General features: G+C 41.1%; 1 protein-coding gene across 22 annotated transcripts in view; it reads right to left on the reverse strand.

Annotated features, from left to right (window-relative positions):
- Nucleotides 1-18,925, reverse strand: part of FGGY (FGGY carbohydrate kinase domain containing) — a 492,018-nt gene that overhangs the window by 260,596 nt on the left and 212,497 nt on the right. For all 22 annotated transcript variants that reach the window (XR_008514557.2, XR_008514537.2, XR_008514552.2 and 19 more), the window contains one exon: nucleotides 9,764-9,892. Coding sequence is in view for 17 of the 22 variants with exons in the window: in XM_024235117.3 (XP_024090885.2) it covers nucleotides 9,764-9,892 (129 nt within the window). In the remaining 5 variants the exon portion in view is untranslated. The remainder of the gene's footprint in view (nucleotides 1-9,763; nucleotides 9,893-18,925) is intronic.

Consider the following 18,925-nt stretch of genomic DNA (forward strand, 5'->3'; position numbering starts at 1 on the left):
ATGGAACCCAGATTCCTGTGCTGCTTTAAATACACTTTATTAGAGTCACTTCTCCACCCTGGGCCTCAACTTTCTCATCCATAAAATAGATCTACAAACATCCAGAAGGATATTAAGCAGAAGCTCTATCTTCTAGTATAGATACAAATATGCATTGGTGTAAGTATGGGCTAACGTAAGTAAAGGCACAAACATACCTACACACAAATAGATTCACTAGCCAGGCCAATAGGGGAGAGGTCATAGGCTCTGCAGGCGGTGGGTCCAGGAACCCAACTTCATAATTTATTAAAATGTAACCTTTGGCAGGTTCTTAAACCTTCACTTCCTTGTATGTTAAAGGCCAAAAATAATTGTAGCTCACAGTGTGGTTGTGAGCTGACAATAGTGAATAGTCAAGTACCTAGCAAAACACTTGGCACAGCATAGGTAGTCAACGAATGGTAGGTGAAATAAAAATAACTGCTTTGAGCTCCTTGGAAGCAACTCGAATAGCAGGTGTTTTTATTATTTCCAGCTCTGGAGGAGATTCTTTGGAGCTTATTGTAGATTGTGACAACACAACAAAGAGATTTACTCAAGTGTGGCTCAGGAAAACTAAATTACCTATTTAATAACCACCAGAGAGGCTGGCTGTGGCCATTAAATGGGATATAAGGTATAAAATGGAATAACAAATCAGGAGTCATTCCCTTTTCCTAATCTGGAGACAGTATAGTACAATGGGGTGGGGACCCTGGCAGATGAACTAGGTCACTCAGATTCTAAATTCGACTCTGACAGTAATATGCTGGGGTAACTTTGGATGATTCACCATTGTCTGGGCCTCAGTTTTCTCATCTGCAAATTGAAGAATTTGGTATATAGAATCTTTGAGCAGCCTTTTAGTTCTAAAGCCTATGATTACTCATTATCCAAACAGAAGTATATGTATTAAACTCAAAATATTATGGTTTCATGGCAGGTTCACAGCCATACATACTGACGTGTGGCACAAGATTTAAAAATCGGGGACACATGGGGAGCTGGCAATAGCCCCAGGCCCTGGATTCTCTCAGTTTTCTTCCACAGAGTCAAAGTCTGGTCTCTCAGCTAAGGCCAGCCTTCTGCAGTCCAGAGAATCACAGCACTCCAAGAAAGCCTTGGAGCCTGGGAACAGGAAACTCAAAGTTATCCTTCCCCCCCACGTATGCTCTCTGCCCCTCCCTCCATCACATGAGCTGTTGCCACAGCTCATGGAACTGCCGAGGTCTCAGGCAGTGGTGGTTCGCATTAAACCAAGCCTCAACTTAAAACAATAAACTTGCAATCCCATGAATACGTTCTTCCTCTGCCCTCTGTGATTCACATCCAGGAACTCCCAGAGTTGTCCTTGCTCTATCTGCTCAGGGACTGGCACGGTTTTCTCCTTCCAGATTCCACAGCATGACTTTATCTGCATTTCTAATCCCCCCCACCCCCAATTTCTTGCAGACCGTCTGCCTCTTTGGATCCATATTCTCTCTTGTTTTGGATAAGCTCCCTTCTGCCCCCAGCTTTTGGCCAGCGCCTGGCCTGGCTCCTGCGCAGCACGGTTCTGCTCTGGTCTGATCTGCCTACTTGGCAGAAACACATCAATACTGCTTCTGACCCCAGTGTCCTCAGTGCCAACTCATTCCCCCAGGCTGTCTCCTCTGGGTACCAGGTGATATTTTCCACACTTAGAACAAGATTCCAGGTATCCTCAGCAGGGTAGGGCATAGGAATCTATATTTTCTTAAAGTCTCCCTCACCTATATTTACCAATTCTTATTTTTGATTTTTCAAAACCCTCTCATATTTATTATCTTAATTACTAATAATAGTAATTAAATAATTACATTGATTTAGTGAAGACCAGCTATGTGGATTCCATGCTGGATGATGGGCATACAAACGTGAACATGATTTGGTGAAAAAACTGAAATAGTTGTAAAGTATTTCACAGATACAGCATAGTGATTGGTGCTTTTCTAAGAATGGATTAAATTTGGAGATGTTTCCACAAAGTAACATTTAGACTGAGTGCTGATGGATGAGTAGCAAAGGAAAGGAGGTGGAATGTGCATGATGTGCTGAAAGACGGCCAAGTGGTCCCGTGTGGCTTGACTCTGAAATAGATGAGGTAGAAACCATTCTGTCCTCCCTACTCCTCAGGCTTCACTTCTATTATTTTCTTAATCTCACAACTACTTTTACTGAAGAGTCAATTTCACAAAACACATTTCAACAAAGTATTAATGTATCAGCAAAACCCTTATTGTGGGCTGCTTTTTGGCTTCTATAGAAATAAGCTGAATTGATGAAGAGAAATAATATCACTGGAGGTGTTCCAGGAGAGAATAGTTTCTCACCTTCAGTGCTACTGACATTTGACATTTGAAGCTGGATAATTCATTGTTGCAGGGGGTTAGCCTGGGCATTGTAAGGTGTTTGGCAGCATCCCTGGCCTCTACCCACCACAGGCCAGTGCCATTTCCCTTTCCCCAGATGCAATAAACAAAACTGTCCCCAGACATTGCCAAATGTCCCCTGAGGGGTCAAATCACCCCTGGTTGAGAACCACTGGCCTAGAGAAAAGATATATGAACCTTGGAGGCAGACTCAATTTCAAATCTTGCTATGAGATTAGTTATACGATTGTGGAAACGTTATTCTTTCTGCCTTCAATTCCCTAGTGCCGAATGGGGAAACAACCTCTACCTTGTAGGCTTATTGTGAGGAACAAGAGATAAAGTCTGAGCAGTATCAGGTAGAGTACTTGGCACATAGGACGCATGTAAGAAATGGTAATCATAGTAGTACCAGTCAGAGTGGTCGTTGTACTTGTTCTAATTAACAATGTTATTATTTTATTATTAGAAATGAAGCCTAGTTGAAGTTTAAAAGTCACAAAAAATAAATAAATTCCACTTTACCAGGAAGCAATAACAGGGAAAGAAATGTCGTAATTAGATTACTGGACATCACTCCCTCTAAGAATCTTTTAATAATTTTTTAAGTCTCAATTTTAGGCCCATTTTATGTTTTTCCAAAGCCTTCCATACATGGCACAAGTAACTGTAACTGTTTATTTACTTGTCTGTTTTCTTTACTAGAATACAAATTCCCAGAAGTCCACTTCTCATTCATAGTCACTGTCTAACCCCATGAACTAGTAAAGTGGGTCATCAATAAATATTATTAAAGACTTTCCTTTTTCAAAATTTGTTACTTGCTCACATTTTTAGGGTCAAATTAAAGAGCAGAGTGGATCACGTTTAAATAGGTAGGCCATTCTTTATAACACAGTGATAAGTGTGCACAAAGCATGGGCTTAAGTCATGCATCTCTCATTTAACTGTGTAGCTTTCAGAATGTTAGGTAGTCTTGTGAGCCTCAACTGTCTCATCTGACAAATGGAATAATAGTATGTATAAAGTTGCTTTAAGAACTAAGTGTAAGATAAATATCTATTCTTGAGTTTATAATACACTGAGCCTCAGCTGTTTGCTGTGCAAAATGAGGGAACACATACCTGTCCTAACTTCACTACAAAGTTGCTATAAGGAGCAAATTCTATAATGAACATAGATGTGTTTTGTATTAGTCCATTCTCGCATTGCTATGAAGGAATACCTGAAACTGAGCAATTTATAAAAGACAGAGTTTTAATTGGCTCTAGGTTCTGCAGGCTGTGTAGAAAGCATGATGGTGTCTGCTCGGCTTCTGAGGAGGCCTCAGGAAACTTACAATCATGGCAAAAGGTGATGGGGAAGCAGGCACTTCACATGGCCAGAGCAGAAGCAAGAGAGAGAGTGGGGTGGTGCAACACACTATTAAACAACCAGATCTGAAGGGAACTCATGCACTATCATGAGAACAGCACCAAGGGGATGATGCTAAGCCATTCATGAGAAATCCACCACCATGATACAATCCCCTCTCACTAGGGCCCCCTCCAACACTGGGGATTACAATTTGCATGAGATTTGGGTGAAGACACAGATCCAAACCATATCATGCTTCATAAATCAAAAGTTTACAAATGCAATGGATTATTGCCAATAAGTATATTTCTTTACCCATCATGCTACATTTAGTATATATACTACTTATAAATAAATGTCCCCCCCAAATCACATTATCTAAAGTCGCAGCCTGTCTATCCTGTCTTCTAGAACGCTGATAATGGTGAGACATGTAATTGGCATGTTTTATTGCTTACTGGAACAAACCATGTGTTGTTCTAGGGCATGAACCAAAGGCCCTTTTTTCAAGACTGGCTCAATAGATTCTTCCATTTAAAAAGAAACGAAATTCAAAATCCTCATTTTTGCCTGGCTCTGCAATTGAAATGAGCAGTTTAAACAAATTCAGTATCGGCCCAGATGAGCAATTTAAGCCAATTCAACATCTGACAAATAATCCAATATTGGTAATCAAATAGTTGTGCTAAACCAAGGAACAAAGCTTGCTCTTGGCCAAAACTTGGTAATGTGATGAGGGCAAAAAGGAGACAGATTTCCAGACATCTAGAAGAACCCAAACTTTTGCCCCTGCAGAAATGAGCCAAGTATAACTATTGTATAGGGACAACTGCCTTTGAATGAGAGGTTACTTTCTCTCTCAGTTGTAATATTCGTTCCTCATGGAGGGAATGCCATTCATTCATTTACTCATTCACTAAATATGCATGTGTTAAGGGTCCTCCATATGTAAAGCACTCTGCAGGCTGCTGCAGTGGGAGTATGAAACAACAGGGTGCCCAAAGAATTTATAAATTAGTAGATGAGGCAATGTGGCACACACAAACCTGTGAGCGCAAGACACAGTGGGGGAAAAAGAGGGAGTGCTTAAGTCAACTTGGGAAGTCAGGGAGGGCTTCCCAGAGGAGAACTGGATTCAAGATTTGATGGATAATCAGGAGTTTGTCTGACAGATAAGAGCAACTGAGAGGAGAAGGGCCTGAGACAGAAATCAGGTTGTTATTGCCTTTCAGGACAGTTGGGGTGCTGGAGCCAAGAACAGACCTGGAAAAAAGTTAATATTATTTTTATAAGCTAGAAAAATATCAGCAGCAGGAGCCCTGGCCAGAACCACCCCCACAAAGTGCAAACAAATCTACTCCTATCTTCTGACTGTCTGCTGGAGAACTTACTAACCAGCACCTTAAGAACAAAATGTTCTTTTATCGTTGATTTTTATTCCCACAAAGCCCTTCCTCCTCTTTTTCCAGAACTGGGAAAAGCATGGGTTGAGTTTTGCTTGCTTCTTTGATCTTTATCCTCCCATCCCAGGCCTCCCTTGGGAATGAAAGTCCAGGGGTATTTCTCCAAAGCAGAGTGCTGACCCCTCATACTAGTCAGAATGTGGGGTCTAAAGCAGGCCATGCCAGGTCAGCATTTGAAGTGACTACAATTGTCAGGGTTTGTTGGTGAGAGGCCTGGATGGCCTCTTCCTGGATGGCAATTCCAAATCCAAAGCTGGGTCTGTACTTGACATTCAGAAATCTCTTAACACAGGGTTCATTTAGCCAGTTCTTGAGGCTATTTCTGACCTCAACCTATACAGAATCACAAAGTAGTGAATCCTGCATACTGTTGTCTCTCACTCTCTCACTGCATAAGAGGAAACAAAAGTTCTGAGAAGCACCATATTTGTAGGCAGAAACACAATCTAAATCCAGAACTTAAAATTCCATGTTGAGTGCCCTTATCATAGCATCACAATATGTCTCAGGGATTAGCTGTCCCAAACCTATACTATTAAGCTACAAACATGCAGGCAGGGGAGAACAATGAGAATTTTCTTTCCAAAACGAATGGACTTTGCCTGATTTGTTCACTGCTAATAATCTCCAGTGCCTAGACCAATCACCGACAGGTTGCATTCACTCAATTATATTTAGTTAATATAGAGGTGGACCCATGGACAACCTTTTCAAGATTTTCAGGCCTCTGTTCACCTCCACATCCTAATAGGGGTATAGGAAACATAGAAATGAAAGGAAACATTTGCTCCCAGGCCTCCTATCCTTTTTGAGATATCCTAAACTTGGGTTGGCTGTAAGGTGAAGGGTAAAGGAAGAGGCATAAGAAGGCATAATAAGGATAACATAGTCAACACGTTAAGTAAGTCTGTACTATCCTGTCATGATGGACTATCACCTTCCTGTGCCCTTTCCAGCCACTGCTGGCATCTAAGTTCAGGCCTTAAAGAATCCAAGGTTCTTATTCTATCTTTCCATTAAAAAAAACAAAAAACAAAAAAACTATTCTATCTTTCCACTAACAAAAATATGGGGAAACTTACTAACTTACTGCATTAGTCCATTTTTATGCTGCTGATAAAGACAAATCTGAGACTGGGAAGAACAGGATGTTTAATTTGACTTACAGTTCCACATGGCTGGGAGGTCTCATAATCATGGTGGAGGGCAAAAGGCACTTCTTACATGGTGGCAGCAAGAAAGAATGAGGAAGAAGCAAAGGTGGAAACCCCTGATAAACCCATCAGATCTCGTGAGACTTACTATCATGAGAATAGCATGGAAAAGACTGGCCCTTATGATTCAATTACCTCCCCTAGGTCCCTCCCACAACACGTGGGAATTCTGGGAGATATAATTCAGTTGAGATTTGAATAGGGACACAGCCTAAATCATTATCAGTCCGCCCCTGGCCCCTCCAAATCTCAGGTCCTCACATTTCAAAACCAATCATGTCCTCCCAACAGTCCCCCAAAGTTTTTACTCATTTCAGAATTAATCCAAAAGTCCACAGTCCAAAGTCTCATTTGAGACAAGGCAAGTCCCTTCCACCTATGAGCCTGTAAAATAAAAAACAAGCCAGTTACTTCCTAGATACAATGGGGGTACAGATATTAGGTAAATACAGCCATTCCAGGAGAAATTGGCCAAAACAAAGGGGTTGCAGGGCCCAGGCAAGTCCAAAATCTAGCAAGGCAATCAAATTTTAAAGCTCCAAAATGATCTCCTTTGACTCCAGGTCTCATATCCAGGTCACACTGATGCAAGAGGTGGGTTCCCACGGTCTTGGGCAGTGCTGCCCCCTGTGGCTTTGCAGGGTACAGCCTCCCTCCCAGCTACTTTCCCAACAGTCCTCCAAAGTCTAAACTCATTTCAGAATTAACTCAAAAGTCCACAGTCCAAAGTCTCATCTGAGACAAGGCAAGTCTCTTCCCTCTATGAGCTTGTTACCCAGTACCAAAGTTGCGTCCACATTTTCAAGTATCTTTTCAGCAACGCCCGACTCTACTGGTACCAATTTACTGTATTAGTCTGTTTTTATGCTGCTGATAAAGACATACCTGAGACAGGGAAGAAAAGGAGGTTTAATTTGACTTACAGTTCCACATGGCTGGGGAGGTCTCATAATCATGGCGGAGGGCAAAAGGCACTTCTTACATGGTGGCAGCAAGAAAGAATAAGGAAGAAGCAAAAGTGGAAACCTCTGATAAACCCATCAGATCTCGTGAGACTTATTCACTATCACAAGAATAGCATGGGAAAGACCGGCCTCCATGATTCAATTACCTCCCCCTGGGTCCCTCCCACAACATGTGGGAATTCTGGGAGATACAACTCTGTGGAGATTTTGGGGACACAGCCAAACCATATCACTTACAAGCATTTGCATTTTACGGGGAACAAAAGGCTTAAGCCAAAGCTTCTAAGGGTTAAAACTTCTGCCACTGAACATCTCTGTTTAGGAAAAAGGTGAGGGTCATTGACAGTCTCCCCTCCTGGAGGACATAGTGAGTCCTGTGCAGAAGCGAGAAGGTGTGTTTTGGCACGTCCCTGAGGGAAGTCTGGGAAACTGACAAGGAAACTGTAGTGCCTGCGGCTCTTCAAGCAGCAGTTCTCTTTCTTTCAGCATATGCCGGTCCCAGCCAAGTGCTTGTCACCCAGGTAGGGGTGGATGATTGACACTGTCACCCCAGGGATAATTTTAAAAGCATGATAGGGAAAGCTTTCGTGGCCTCACACATGATCTGGAATGTCAGGATTGCTAGGGGACAGAAACAATCCATGTCTGCCTAGACCTCAAGTTCTCTCTGTGCTTGTATGTAAAAACCAAAATCTTAACATTCCAATCAAAAGCACACATTGCTCACAATGAAAAGTATTTGGAGAGAAACAACCTTGCCTGTAATCAGAACTACGTTACATAGCATTCAACCAACCTACATATATTATGAGTTGTTTACTGATTCTTAGGCACTGTTTTAGATTCTGAGGACAGAGAGATGAACAGGACAGACATGTCCATAGATTGATGAGAGCAATCCTGCTCTGGAAGTCCATATAGTATGTAGAACAAGGCACCATTTAATAATCCGTTGCATAAGAAAACAGATTAATCTTCACTCTACTGTTTAAAGCCATCTCACCTTATTCTTGCCTTAATGTGACTATTCATTTAATAAACTTATAAGCAGCTATAGGAACCAGACATAGGGCTTGGCATGAAGGATACAGGACAAATAACATAATGTTCCCGCTCTCAAGGAGTTCACACTCTAATGGAAATGACAAGCAGATATATTAGAAATTACAACGCAATATGATCATTTCTTCAAATAGTTGGCTGAAAAAAAGCATAATTTAGAGAATTTCTAAATACACCTGAGTATTTCATGGAAGGCTATGCAGAGCAGAAAGCACCTGATATGGATCTTGCATTTAGAGGAGGAGTTAGCCAGCTGGAGAAGTGGAGGACCAATCATTCTGGGCAGAGAACATGTGTGCCAAGTCTCAGAGGTGTAAATGCATGGGCAGAGTAGGGGCAGATTTGATGGAAGTGTCTGAAAGTATACACACGTAGAATGGAAACACAGCTCCACAAAGCAGTGCCTTCCCTTGCTTTGTGAAATGTACTCTAATGTTTTCCACTTTGTTCTATTCAATTCTGTTCCATTCTGTTGTGCAAATTCAGTGGTCATGTCCTGCTAAATTGATCTCATGAATTATAAACCATAGTTTAAAACAAAACATTGTTAGAATGAAAGGCTAGGAAAAAAAGATATGGCTATAGTTGAGATGACAGATGCTGAGAACCAGAACAACTTCCCCTGCAAAAAACATACACAACCTGCAATAAGGATGAAGAAGTCATCATTCTTTACTGTGATTCTTTGTTTCCCTGTGTGTTTTCCCATTAAAAGCTGGGGAAGAGACCTTGGTTTTATTTGGTTTTGTTTTAAGTTCACTGTCTCCTAGCACCATGCCTGGACATGGTAAGTGTTCAACGGGTGTTTTGTGAATGAACAAATGAATACATGAACGGAAGGCTTGAGAGTTATGTAGAAGATAAAATCAAGACTACAACCAAGGAACTCGATACAGGACATAAGCCAAATATATTATTAAAATAAATCTATGAGACTTATAAGGGTTTTGGAGTACCTTAAAAAAAAACAGTAGAGCTAAGTGTGACAAGAAATTAACATATCTTTTTTGAATTTTCAGTAAACAAAAGAACTATGCAGAAAGTTATTCAAATACATTTTTTCTATTGCCATGTATGAAGAAATTAATACAATTATAAATACATTTCATCATTAATGAAAAGTTCCATAATTCTATCCAAATGCCTAACTGTAAAAAGGCTTTTCATTATTATATTCTGAAACACCAAAGTCCTTGACCTTTGCTTTAAAAACAGAAAAGGAGTGTCTTCGGTTCTAGGGAATATTCCATTTGAATACGGTTTTGGCTGTAGGCAACAAATAAAGAGATTACCTAGTCCTCCTGCATGGGCATCAATGAGTGAAGCTGCGACCGCAATCCCAGGAAGAAGGCCAAGGTCTCTTGCGGCCTCTGGTGTGAGCCCATTTCCAAGAGAAGCTCCAGGAGGTAGCACTTGGTTTCCTGGGTAGACATGAGAAAAAACAAACACCATCAGTTTGAAAAACACAAAAGTAAACAGAGGGTTTTTTTTAAGAGAAACTCTTTGCTCTCTCCTCCCTCCTCTGCATTTGCAAAGATAAAAACCATGCAGTCATCAAGAGTCCCTTTGCTCATCCAGTGACTTTGGTGTACGTGCTGGGTACCTATGGGTCATGCTTTGGGGAGCTTTACAAACAAGGAGCTCTAAAGCATCATTCAAACCAGACAAAAATTCTGAAAATGCGAAATTTCAAAAGGAATATAAACACAGTAGCCTCTTAAACACAAGGTTTAAATGCTCAAACCATTCCAAATGGGCTTCCTAACACAGCAGATCTACTAACCTACTTAAACGCACGTGAACCCACATGTTCACACATCCATACACCCTCTCTAATGAACGTATATTCCTAAGTCAAGAAAACTTACTCTTGCAGTTGCTTCCTGGCAGAGGATAAGGGGAAAAAGGTGTACTTTGTACCAACAAATAATTTGTTAAAAAGTATTTCTCAGCTGGAAAAAACACTCCAGTCTAAACCTTTGCAAATTTTACAAGGCTGCCACTTGCACAACCATACAATACAATTTGAATGATGTTCTTTGGAGTTGTGCAATGCAGTGACCCTGATTTTTCAAGTGACCTTGAATTCTTGCAATCAGTCAGGCCTTCAGTTAAGAATTGGTTGTCTTGCTTTGTGTGGGTGCTGTGGGGCTGTAAAAAGCAGTCCTTGCCCCCAACCTAGTTAGGAAGACAAGATAAGAACACAGAGAACCACATAAGACAGAATAGAATGAAATGATCCATCTGCTCCTAGGTGTTAAACAGAGCCTGAGCCCTCTCTCTTCCCCCAAGGAATTCTATAGTATTTCTGCACTGCAGGGAGGGGCTAGGAGTTGACTCATAGATATATTAAGACCCCTTTGAGCCCCAAGATAGAATCTGGGTGCATGATCAGCAATTTTTGAGTGCTAAGATGCCACTTGTTAATTGTTCCATGGAGCTCAAGGACTGGGCAGAGGTGCTCCAGGACCTCTGGGGGTAGAGGTGAGGGTGGAGGTTGGGAGAGGGGTCAGAGAGTGAACAGCTTAACCAACCTCCTCTAAATGGAACCAAAGCACCTAGACGACACCATTTTTATCCATTTTAAGTAAAGAGCTTCTATCTATAATTGAATATGAAAACAAGTTTAGCTATGAAGAGGAAGACTGAAACCTCTGCAGTGACTTCTAGAACTCTGCTGTCCAATATGGCAGCCACTAGTCACATGTGGACTGAGCACTTGAAGTATGGCTAGAGTAACTCAGGGACTAAATTCTTCATTTTATTTAGTTTTATTTAGTTTTAACTTCAACTTAAAAACTGATATTCAATTCAGCTACTGAAAAATTTTTAAGTATGTTTGGAACAACTTGGGTATGCAAATCTACTTTTTCTGTATTAATTTAAGAAATCTAAATCAAGTATTTCCAACAAAAATCTAGCGTCTGAATTGAGAGGTGTTAAGCAGAAAATATACACCAGATGTCAAAGATTTCATCTGGAAAAACAAATGTAAAATATCTCAATAATTTTTATATCAATCCTATGTTAAAATAATAATTTGAATATATTAAGTTAAATAAGATACATTAAAAATTAGTGTCACTTTCTTTAGCATGGCTACTAAAAAATTTAAAATTATATATGTGGCTCATATTATATTTCTATTGGACACTGATGGTCTGGAGGATAAGGTTAAGATGCTCAAAGGATGGGGCAGAGAACAGGAAAATCTTAGTCTGTTTTGAATGCCAAAGTAGCAGAAACCTGGAAAAGAGCAGTGCCCTTGGCTTTGTATAATACGGTTCTGGACAATATCTTAATTATGTCACTATGGCTAGTATCTAACACAGGAGAGACTGCACTCCAGTTTGCTGAGCACTTTCATGCTAGGGACTGCACTAAGGACACATCATGCATTTTCTCATTTCATTTTCATATTAACCGTCTGTGAAGGGTACAATAGTACCCATACTACCCCGATTTCACAGACAGATGGGAAAATTGTGGTTTATAGAAGAAAAATAAACTCCCTAGTGACAGCCTAAGAGCTGAAGACAGGCCATGGGTTCTACTCTGACTGATACCCAAACAGAGGTTTGGCTCTTATTCATTACATTACCTTTTGGAGTAAATGTTGTTTAAAAATGGGTTCCGAATAGATGAAGGGATCAAGAGAAGTATTTTTAGAACAAGCATTATGTATGTTAAAAAAAAAAAAGAAAAGAAAAAAGAAAAAGAAAAAGGAGCACCGTTTAGAAATCTTGCCTACTAAATTGAGATTTTTTTAAAAATGGTTTTCATAGGAAGGTCAAAATGGAAATTCTGTTCCACCTTCACCCCCAATCTCCACAAACATAAAAGGTGTAATTTTTATAAAAAAGGTTCCAGACAGGATTAGCAGGGTGGGGCATTCTTCCAAGTTTTCTCTATAGTAATTTAGGAAGAAACCTTAGCTGGTAAAGGAGCTTAATTTGATTCTATGTCCTCTAGGCTCAGAACATGAGGCTGCAGACCACTGCGAGGCAGAGAGAGTCCTGGGCATGCAGACAAGAGATCCGGGTCTAATCATAGGCTATAGGACCACAGGGAGCTTCATCAGCAGAGGACGTGTCTTGAGCAAGGACAGGAAAAAAGGGAGAAGGGGCCCCTAAGGGAACTATCAAAACGGCTAGGTAAATTGGAACATAGGCTGGGGTGTGAACTGGTAGGGGGTGGGTGTTGCAGGACAGAGGAGGCTGGGGAGGCAGACAGGGGCAGTGGATGCAGGGCCTTGTAATTCATACTTAAGTGTTTGAACTTAATCATGAAGCCCACTGTAAACCACTAAAGGAGCATTAAGCCAGGAGGAAAGCAATTAAACTTGTGTTTTTTTTAAGCACTCTCTGGCAGTATTATAGCAGAGGATAGACTGGGGTTAGGGAAAACAGTGTGAATCTATTTCAGTAATCAAAGAGAGAGAGAATATAATGATCTTCACTGAGATATTGGTAACAGAGATGTAGAAACAGAGGCAGACAGAACAGATTCCATGGAACAAGAAATAACAGGTCACAGTGGTTGCGTGGATATAGGAAGCATGGTAGAGACTGAGATACCATGGCTCAAACTCCCCCGTAAGGATGGAGTAAAGTCGGCAGACAGTTGCCAGATGCTCCAGGGCCTGCCTCAGTTGCAGAGAGCCACCTTTCCAAGGTGATGCACCTCCCAGGACAGCCAGCACCTGGTGACTTCGCAAAGCAGAGGCAGAAGGGCTCTGATGGACACCACTCACTCCAGAGACTCTGCTGAGCTCACCAAGGTGCTGCAGGAATGCACCTCAGTTCAGCTCTTTTCCCTCTACCCAGTCCTTCTCTCTCTTCCTTCTTTCACAGACGACCATCCCTAACAAACACCTTATCCCCCCAAATCTGTCTCAGACTTTGCTTCTGGAAAACCCAACCTACAGCAGTGAACCAGCCTTCTCCTCAATCCAGTGGTTAGGGATGAAAATAAATATATACAAGGACAAATATCCCATCTTTCATTTGGAACCACAGCCTTCAGGAATAGGCTATCTGGACTCCAAGCAGGAAGCCGCTTTGTTTATTTAGAGACCAAAATGAAACAGCTTGGCATGAGAGAGGATGATAGAAATAGGTGAGAATCCCTGAGAAATCACCCCTTCAAAATCACACTCTAAATTTATCAGCCAGAGGTACACTGAGGGCACTAGAGCTGTCAGAGGCAAACATTAGTGCCTCCTGACAACTTTTCCCAATATAATCCTTGTTTGGCTTTTCTTTCACCATAAAATTAAATTATTCACAGCACTGCTTTTCCCAGAAATCAAGACTTCACTGCCTGAGCATTTGCAGTTCTTTCTAGACTTCATTCAACCATTCATTCATGCATTTTAACAAACATTTCAGAAACAATAGAACTAATGATTGCCTGCATAGATTTCCACCTACCATGTGCTAAGATCTAGGTGCTGAGGTCTCATATTGTGGTTTGGGACAAAGACGATGAAAAACTAAGACTCTTAGGGCCATGTAGAAAATGCTAGAAAGGTGAAATGTGTACATGGTGTTCCCAGAGACCTGTGGAGGGTCCAGTTAGGGTGGCTAGTAGAGTGAATACAGTCTTCAAGGTGAAGATGACTTTCAAGCCTGTGTGGAAAGGCAAGTTGGAGATTGGTGGTTTCAGTGCTGGCATGCTCTGGGGAAAGGGATGACAGCAGAGGAAAAAGTGAGTTTACTGTAGGGAGCCCTGAGGGGCATGGTGTGTTTGAGGCATTTAGTATGTAGCAAAAAGGGGAACAAGGAGGAATAGAGAACTAGAACAGACGGGACAAGAGGCAGCGGAGGGCTTCAGGCATGGCCAGGCAATAAGGAATTGCCCAGAGGGGCACGACTGTAAGTGCTCAGATTGGGTTTTTAAGAAGATAAACGTGGCCAGGTGTGGTTGCTCATGCCTGTAATCCCCAGCACTTTGGGAGGCCAAGGCAGGCAGATCACAAAGTCAGGAGTTTGAGACCAGCCTGGCCAACATGGTGAAACCGTCTCTACTAAAAATACAAAAAAAAAAAAAAAAAAAAAAAAAAATTAGCCGAGCATGGTTGCAGTTGCCTGTAATCCCAGCTGCTTGGGAGGCTGAGGCAGAATCGCTTGAACCCAGGGAGGCAGAATCGCTTGAACCCAGGAAGGCGGAGGTTGCAGTAAGCCGAGATTGCACCACTGCACTCCATCCTGGGCAACAAGAAAGAGACTCCATCTCAAAAAAAATAAATAAATAAAAAAGAAGATAAACACGCAGTGTCAAGAAAAGCTTGGGGAATAATTTTTATATTTAAAACAGTCAAACCAAGTGAAAAATAGAGGCTGCAAAACATTATGCAGTATATGACTTCCTTTTGTTAAATTAAGTTTAACTTAAAGGTGTCTGTTAACTTCAGCCTAAAGGTTTCTTCATACACAGTGACTGTAACCTAACTGGATTTGTAAACACATTGTAACCTACTCTTGTAACTAGAAGCTGAGTCTCAGCCAAACACAGAAGACATACTTCAACCACCCACAGGCGGCCAACTGTTCAAACTCTGTTCAAATAAGGCCGATACAGAGCTGTACCCAATCCAGCTGTTTCTGTATTTCACTTCCATTTTCTGTACCTCACTTCCCTTTTTCTGTCCGTAATTTCTCTTCAACCATGTGGCTGAGTAAAAGTCTCTCTGAACCTATTCTGGTTGGGGACCTGCCCAATTCATGAATCATTCTTTGCACAGTTAAACTGTTAAATTTAATTTGCCTAGAGGTTTTCTGTTAACAGCAGTAAGAACAACAACAATGAAAGTAGATGAGCTATTTGTAAAAATACATTCCTAGGGGAAAAAAATACAGAAAATAGGTTTTCTCTGGGTGGAGGAATTATGAGTGATTTCTTTTTTCTTTCCTTTTTTTCTTTTTTCCTCTAATTTCTAATTGGTCTACATTTCTTGTGTAATTTTTTTTTGAGACAGAGTCTCGCTCTTTTGCCCAGGATGGAGTGCAGTGGCACAATCTCAGCTCACTACAACCTGTGCCTCCTGGGTTCAAGCGATTCTCATGCCTCGGCTTCCCGATTTGCTGCGACTACGGGCACACGCCAGCACGGCTGGCTAATTTTTGTATTTTTAGGAGAGACAGGGTTTCACCATGTTGGCCAGGCTGGTCTCGAACTCCTGACCTCAAGTGATCCACCCACCTTGGCCTCCCAAAATGCTGGGATTACAGGCATAAGCCACCATGCCCAGCCTCTTGTATAATATTTTAAAAGATGTTTTTTCCCCTTAAGTCTGGTCAGAATCCCACCTTGCCATTAAAATGAATGAACTTGAATTAAGGTATAGATTTGGAACGCCAAGATAAATTCAGAAAAAATGGCAAGATGCAGAATAGTATTCTGAGTATGATCATGTGATTTTTTTTTTAAAGAAAAGGATATAAAAATGTAAACATAAACTTCCAGAAAAATCCTAGAATTTTGTCACAGCATGGGTTGAGATCCAGTGTAGGGTACTCTTCTCTAGTGTTTGTGTTTCTTATATCCCATGACCTTGTACGTCTTTTGTGATCAAAACAATCTTACGTTGAAATAAAAACAAAATAAAGGAGAATACTGGATACTATTTCCAAACGCTGCTCCAGTCTGAAGGCAGGAAAGAGACCCAAGGGCACCTCACCTATTCTCTTGATTTGGCTGTCTCTGTCTCAGTGTACAGGCCCTCACCTGGGTATGTAAAAACACTATCACTCTGAGAGCTCTTAGGCTCAAGTCTGCTGAATTCCCATTTGGATGGGCAGATTCAGTCTGAGTGGTCAAAAGCTGGAATCTACAATTATCTGGTGGTTGCAGTCCCTCTTCACAGGCGGGGGCTCCTATTACACCAAATCTTCCCCTACCAGTTTTTCAATTATCTATGACTAATGAGCACTTTGGGAACAGTTTCAGACACACACATAATCCTCTTTCCTGATGTCAGCAGCAGAAATTAATGACTATGTGGACTGCTGGCAGACAGAAAATGCATTATAATGGTCAACAGAACTGTTATCCTCTCCAGGAAGGGGTAAGTGGGGGCGGGGTGTTGAATTAACTGGAAGGTTCAGTGTTCTTTTGTCTTCCCACATATAATGAGATGAAACCCAGGAGGAGGGTTGGTTCCAGGCCCATGGAAATGTCAGAAAGAGCTTTGGGCATGGGTGGCATGTGACCCTGCTTCCTCTGTGCTTGGCACTGGGGGACCAGCCCCCAGCTCAGTTTTGCCAAAGTCGAGAGGCCAATCAGATTGGCTGGGAGAGTACAAAGTGGCACCATGTCTTACCAGCAGAGAGGGTCCTGGAGTCCTTTCAGACCGAACCTACAATCTGGTTTAGGGGTGGGGAAACAAAACTTTATGATAGCCTCATCACTTACTACAGATATGTTTAATGAGTACCTGATATGAGCCAAGCACCGTTCAAATGCTAAAAATGCATTAAGGAACAAGATAGATAAGGCCCCTATGCTCAAGTAGCTTACTTTCTAGTCGACACTATTCCCATCCATTACCTCTTCTTATTCCATCTTGTAGTTATTACATCTTGTAGATACCTATGCGATTTGGACTGAGTTTTATATAATGTTATATCCCTGGCCCCATAGTCTGGCCTATAAGAGGTGTTTAATAAAGAAACACACACATATTTTTAATCCAACTTAAAAATTATGACCCTTATGTTGTGTTTTTTCTCCCCTATTTATATCTCGATCTCTCTTTCCCACTAGACAGAGAATAGTCCAAATTATTTTATTTATCTCTGTATTCATTTCCCCTCAGCACAACGTCCAGCAGTGTCTAGAACATAAGTTCTCAGCAATGTTCATTTAGCTGAACTTAGTTTTTTTAAGACAAGAGATCATAAGACAAAGATCAATCAATTTAGACAAAAACATTAAACATACGCTCACACAGGAAGCTGAATATCAGTTGGGAGAGCAAAGAAAAGAGACTGTATTAAGTTTAACTCTTGATCTTGAATGCTACTAGGACAAGAAATGTGTTTTCTAACATAATCCCACCAGTAATACACTTTCATCTCTCTATCTTATTACAATGGAGTATGTCAAGGCTGTTTAGGGAAAAACTCTGAAATCATGTTTTTCCTCTGGTCTTACACTACAGCAATCATCCACATAGAAGGTGACTTCTGTGACTAAATGTGTAGGAGTTTCTCCCAACCACCAAGCAAGCACTTAATTTCGTAGCAGACACCAGCTGGATGTCCTTTAGTTCAATTCTGACATTATCTACTTGGAGATTGCATCAGATCTCACAGATTGAAGGCTCAGTCCCCAAGAATGCCCCCAACCCCACACCCCAGACACCAGTGGCAAGTCCAACCTTCCACAACTTCTGAACTCCTGGCTTCAAGTTGGGTTTCTCACAACCCCATCTTTGGGTTTGATTAATTTGCTAGGCAGCTCACATAACTCAGGGAAACACGTTTATTGGTTTATTATAAATACTACCACAAAGGATACAGATGAACAGATGCACATGGCAAGGTAAGGAGGAAGGGGCGCAGAGCTTCCATGCCTTCCCTGGGCACTCCACCCTCCAGGAACATCCATGTATTCAGCAATCAAAAAGCTCTCCAAACCCCGTACTCTTGGGTTTTTATGGAGGCTTTTTTACACAGACATGATTGACAACCATGTAAAAATATGATTGGACAAAAAGCACATGATCTAAACCCAGCAAGGACTATCTGTTCAGACTTTTCTTGGCCTCTCTGTGTAGCATTCTTTCCACTAGGCTATGGGGCAGGACCCTCTCTGGAATGAGGGTCTTCTGATCCATAATCAAATTAGCATCCTACCTTGGGCAGGTGAAGAAAGACCAGAGGGGGTCACTGAGAGAGACTGTTGCCTGAGGCCTCAAGTGCCCCAATGTTATAATAAGGGCTATGGGAGTTAACCAGGAATCATGGGCCAAAACCTATATATATATATAACAAATATATGCATTTGTGGTGTTATTATATATATTTTTTTCACCCATGATTCCTGCTAACTCTCATGGTCCTTATTATTTAATTTAAAATTATATTTATTTTAATTAAATATAACATATTTCATTATATCTATATCATGAATATATATTTTATATATAATATATATATTATATATATATATGATAACACCACAAAAGCCAATGCATATACCTAGAAAATAGGTGACCACCAGCAGGCCCAAGCATCTCATTACACATAGCAGATGCTACAGTGGCAAGATATTGTAGATACCACGTTTTTAGTGAAATAGAGGTTCTCAAATTCTCTTTGCCTGGTCAAGTCTGGTTCAAGAAGTCCAACAAGCAACTGGTAACTATTGTAGGTCGGTGTTCAGAGGAGTGCTGTACATAATTTGTATTTTAACACAATAAATATTATAATAGTAATAGTGCTCATTTA

The sequence above is a fragment of the Pongo abelii genome, chromosome 1 (assembly GCF_028885655.2).
Source record: "Pongo abelii isolate AG06213 chromosome 1, NHGRI_mPonAbe1-v2.0_pri, whole genome shotgun sequence".
NCBI lineage: Eukaryota > Metazoa > Chordata > Mammalia > Primates > Hominidae > Pongo > Pongo abelii.